This window comes from Orycteropus afer, unplaced genomic scaffold, assembly GCF_000298275.1.
Source record: "Orycteropus afer afer isolate SDZICR_OR568_19922 unplaced genomic scaffold, OryAfe1.0 scaffold00039, whole genome shotgun sequence".
NCBI classification, from domain to species: Eukaryota; Metazoa; Chordata; class Mammalia; order Tubulidentata; family Orycteropodidae; genus Orycteropus; species Orycteropus afer.
This window is the reverse complement of record NW_006921626.1, coordinates 13,675,376-13,680,850: the sequence shown is the minus strand read 5'-3', so window position 1 is coordinate 13,680,850 and position 5,475 is coordinate 13,675,376. Positions and strand designations below refer to the sequence as shown.

Here is a 5,475-nt window from a genome sequence, read left to right as displayed (position 1 = left end):
ACTACGCCACCAGAGTGGCTCTGACATCTTTGTTGTTGTTGTTGTTGTTGTTTGCCATCGAGTCGGCCCGGACTCATAGCGACCCCTCCTTGGGTTTCCGAGGCAGTATCACTACGGAAGTAGGAATGCCCAACCTTTAGTTATTCTAGAAGTGGTTAAGACGTTTTGAAAACGTGGCTTACTGTAGGTCTCTTCTTGGGGGGTAGAGGGTGGTTTCATAACTCACATGAACAATTTGGGATTGCAGTTCCTCAGGAGATAAGCCAGTTTAATTTAGTTCAACCCAGTGTATCTCAAATTACACAAACTTAGAATGCTTTTGGGAAATTCAGCACTACGAACTGCTATGTGGCCAACAGTCTTGTGGTCAAGTTCTCGAGATCACTTAGAGTGGCATATCTATCAGCTCCCCTGGGACTACTCAGATGTGGCATGTGACAGCTGGGGCTCTCAATGCTCTCTTAGAACTCAGGAGCCAGTTTATAGGGTTATATCTGGTCAACTCTGGGAGATTTAATACCCACAGGGGGTTTTGACCATGACCCAGATGTTTCTAATTCTATTACAAATGTCTCAAAGTCATGCAAACATTAAAGCCACAAAGGGACTTAAAGACCATCATATTAATTTACTATCCAATGAACATAATTTTGAGATGATGATAGAAGGTGAAACACCTTACAATTGGAGGAAAATATTAATTTACATTTAAAATGTAGACGTTTGAATCTTCAACCATTTCCAAACACCAAAAGCCCATTTTTACCACACGTATACTTTGGGCAATCCTACTTCCGTAGTGATAACTGCCTCGGAAACCCAAGGAGGGGTCGCTAGGAGTCAGGGCTGACTCGATGGCAAATAACAACAACAACATACTTTAACTCAGACCCAGACATTAAAGACAAAAGCTAAATTTTAAGTTAGTTGATAATTTATGGAAACAAACAAACTAGAGTCTGCTTTATTACCCTCACTTAATTACCTCCCCCTCCTCTTCCTTTTAATATGATTAACACGTACACTAATTAGAAAAGTGATAAACTGTCATTCAAAGCAAAAAAAAAAAAAAAAAAAGTGACTTTTGGAATTACATTTCAACTACTCTCTCCTAGTATACTTCTATAAGCAAATCCTCCATTTCAATACCTTTAAGAACCAAAGTGTAAGCATGAAGAAAGGAAAAAAGCAGAAGCCTGTAACAAAGATTCCTTTTCCAATCAAGATAAGAGATATCTAAGAGTACGGCAGCAAAGGTGAATACTTTGCTTGAAACCCATACAGCCACACTTAATGTCAAATATAAAGAACATCCCTTCAATAACCGCAACAGAAGTTTGTTCTACTGAATATGAATAGTTTGTTGAATGACTAATTTTAAAAAGACAATAGCCCTTCACCCAGGTTGTTGAGTAGTCTCAATTTACAAGTCTGTATTACTGACAGTTAAGATCTCTGGAAATCTCCAGTTCAAAAATGCTGGACTTTCCAGTGCTGTGTTCTTTAAGCACTGATAACTGAATTGACACATATAACAAAATTAACAGCTTTGCATCAATGCTTGGCAATCTTAGTAATATTTCTGTTATTTGAAATACGGTGAGAATATGGGACTTGCAACTTTAATAATTTTAAATAACATGAGAATTGAAGATAATCAACTATTGAGACAGAAAAGTTTTAAGCAACAGCATGGGAGATTTTAGTAGTTCAAATATCAGTAATTTCAACTCACTGAGAATTCAATGGATGCTTACTCTTAGAATTCACCAATCAAATGAAGTTTTGTCTAACCATAGAAACAGCTCAACCAATTATACTTCAGTGCAAAATCCACCTATCAAATTTATATCATATAAAGCAAAAGCCAGACACAGCAACAGCAGCAGCCTTGAAAACCCTCCAATGAGTGTATGTAGACTCTGGACCCTCCCACTCAAGAGATTCAGATCTGTGGTGGTGCCTAACAATCTGCATTTTTAACCATCCCTCCCCCTTCCATGCTTCTGATGGAGGTGGTGGTCTTACCATACTTTTGAGACATTTGAACATGTTAAATACACAATATAAAACAGATTACTTAAGTGACTGATGTTATAATTACATCCCAATATTACCTATAGCATTTCAAGTTTTAATCCTGTCCTAACTACAAATATTTCAAATACGTAACCACCTCCAGATGCATAATCCTCCTTAGCAAATCCCTGTCACTTTACATCAAGTATTGCCTTCAAGAACGGATTCTGTCTATGATCAATCCAATTCCAATCACTACTCAGTCATCCTTTTATCTCAATGAACAATTCTTTAACGCTGCCTTTTCTCATCCTAGATATTAAGCTCTCCATTGCCTCTTCAGGTGCAAAAAAACATTCATTCAAACATTCCTTTTACATGTTACTACTATTAAAAAACCATAATTACAATACAGACCTTTATCCCTTATCTTAATTTCTTATAACACACAATGAATTAAACACCAAAGAGTTCTTTAAACATTCAGTGTGCAAGTTTTAAAACAGTACATTGGAATGTGCACTAGGCTTTGTAGTCTAATATGGATATGGGTTCAAATTATGACCGCCATTTTCTATGTGTACGACCTCCAGCAACTTAACCTTTCTGAAACCTTTTCAACAGTTAAAAAAAGATATCACCTACCTCACAAGCTAGTGGTGATTTAATCATATAAACATAAGCAAATATTTAGTGTTCTTGGCACATGGTAGGAACTCAAACTCTCAGACCCTCCTACCCACTGTTTTACCTGCAAAGCACCAATAGCTGCACTCTGGAAGCGCAGATCTGTTTTGAAGTCCTGAGCAATTTCTCGCACCAGACGCTGGAAGGGAAGTTTGCGAATCAGAAGTTCAGTGGACTTCTGATAACGCCTAATTTCACGGAGGGCCACAGTACCAGGCCTTTAAAACAAACAAACAAAAAAGTATTAAAGGAATTGTTATCAAACAATAATAATAAACACAAAAGGATAAGCAATCAGCTTTACAGAAATGCAGTATTTAAAAAAAAGCAAAACAAACAAAAAAAAAAAAACCCTTCCAACTATCCTTCAGCTTCAGTATCAAATTTCACCGTTCAATTTTTGACCTTAACACTCAAGTGTAACAAAGAGTAACAATAACTTTTAAACAAAAAGCATGGAACTGAAATAGGTTCCTGCCGGGGCACTTATCAAAAGTTCCATTTATTTTCTTCAGTTTTTAGCTTGTACCTATGAATCACTTGGTTATAATAATTACGACTCTGGAAGATATTAGTTGTCAGGCCATTAATAAAAAAGCCAAGAACGTTTAGAGAAGATTCTCCTCAATTTCGTTCCAGTCTTCCTCTTCCCAGATGTGCTCTCAATTGTGTTAAAAACTCCTTAAGACTGACCAACACAATCCAATGCGATTTTATTTAAAAGACATACTTGTGGTATTTAGATTCAGTTTTGCAGAACACCTTTCCTTTGACTACTTCTTATCCCTCTTGAATAACTAAATTTAAATACTCTTAATTGTACAGTTTCTTCCTCATGGAAAAGTTTACTAGTAAGTGACTATCAGTGAGAAACTTCTAATTCTGACTTACTTCTTTTACTCCATGAGCTTTTATTTTAGGTTAACTATAAAAGCATTTGCAGACAGAGGCTATCTAAATATGGACAACTCCTGCCCTCTAATGGTAGATGTCATTAACAACATGGCTCTGATGGTTCAAAACCAAATGAGCTAATACAGAAGGAAATAAACCAATTAAAGTAAATGACAGCTGGCAACCACTTCACTCAAAAAACAACACACCCCTCCCAATCTCAAGTTACTATTTTACCTAAAACAAAGATATTTATAAAAATGCATTTTAATAACAGTACTATTAAAATTTTTTACTAACTTAGTAGCTATATGTTAATCATCCCATTAAGATTATTTAATGTGTTAGGTCTCTCCTAAGGCCTACTGGTAAGACTATGGCTTCAAAATTAAGCATATTCCCATTAAAACCTAAGGCTAAATTTTAAACAATGACATACATCCCTCCCCCCAAGCATTAATAAATATCCAAAAGAGGAAAACACATGTTTTCCTAAAGCAAAAAGTACGTTATCCACCTTTTTGTTAGATGATGTGGATACTGCTACAGGCGGTAAGTTTTGCAGTTTTTTTCAATACCTGTAACGATGAGGTTTCTTGACCCCTCCAGTAGAGGGCGCACTCTTGCGAGCGGCTTTTGTAGCCAGTTGCTTCCTAGGTGCTTTACCACCGGTTGATTTGCGGGCAGTCTGCTTTGTACGAGCCATGGTACAGCGACCTCCTCACTTACCTACCAGCATTTAAAAAAAAATCACTGTATGCAACTACCAAACATACAAGTTTTTCTGTATTCTTCCCCCCCAAATCTGGAAATTACGGTATTAAAAAATAGTGTCGCTATGAGTCGCAATCGTCTCGACGGCAATGTTTTTCTTAATTTAAAAAAGTCCGTAATGTTATGTAATTTGAAAGGGTGCAGATTACGTCTACTATCCAAATACCACTTCCTAAAACAAATTGTTAGTATTAATACCAACCACGTCTCAAAATACCAATTCTGGGTGAGAAACCACAAAACAAGACCCCTAGCGCTCTGCTCCAATTTCTTTAATTAAAGTAAAAATTAGACTTGTCTGTAAACATCTGATTCACCGACAAGTCAAAAGAACGAAGCCACAAACCACAGAAAGGTTGACTCAAATTAACGCAAAATGGGTTTTAACGCCCCCCACCCCCCGCGTCTGGCAGTTGATGGATTGCCAAAAACATTCATGGTTTTGCATCTTTACAGTTATGTTGACAAAAAGGTGTCTCGAAAAACAAGAGAACAGCCGCTACCAGCGAGCATTCTACAAAGCACTATCTCCGGTCCAGTCCTAACAAGCTTCCCACTTGGGAGGAGAAAAAAAAAAAAAGTGCCCCGCACCCAGGCTTTAATTAACGCAGGCGCTCGGTGGACTGGTCCACCTCAAGCACCACATAAACTTTTGGTTTTGCCTCTTCAGAGCCCCTTCGCACAGGGTCCCCATCCCGCCTGCCTCGCTCCCAGCATCTCGCGCAGGCACAAACTCGGCTCCCGGATCAGAACAAAATGGAAACAATCGCAAAACGTATCCGATTCCCTTCTAAAGAGACAAAACATCAAATTGCTCGAAAATAACCCGATCCCCTGCCACGTGCCGCCCTCCAAAATGCAAAAGTTTTTTGCATTTCAAATGCATCAAGTTTCCACTTCTCCAAAAAAGGGGGAAAAATTCCCTCTTTTAAAAATTTTCTCCCCGTTTGAAATGGGGAAGAGAGAAATGGGGGAGAAAATATGATCGGTGACCAGAGAAGAGAGACAAGATGGTGAAGCTTAGCAACAACTGTGGGGAAGCAGCAAAAAGCAAGTTACCCCACGGTGGGAAGCGGCGGCGATTTCCACCCCTTTCCGGCC

The 5,475-nt window shown here is 38.2% G+C and overlaps 1 protein-coding gene across 1 annotated transcript in view; it reads right to left on the bottom strand.

Annotated features, from left to right (window-relative positions):
- The window catches only part of LOC103193708 (histone H3.3A), a 5,942-nt gene extending 1,636 nt beyond the window's left edge, over positions 1–4,306 (bottom strand). Inside the window, exons 1-2 of the mRNA XM_007936975.2 lie at positions 4,179–4,306; positions 2,771–2,924 (exon numbers count right to left, since the gene is read on the bottom strand). Of these exons, the coding sequence (XP_007935166.1) occupies positions 2,771–2,924; positions 4,179–4,306 (282 nt within the window). The remainder of the gene's footprint in view (positions 1–2,770; positions 2,925–4,178) is intronic.
- Between the last annotated feature and the right edge of the window lie 1,169 nt (positions 4,307–5,475).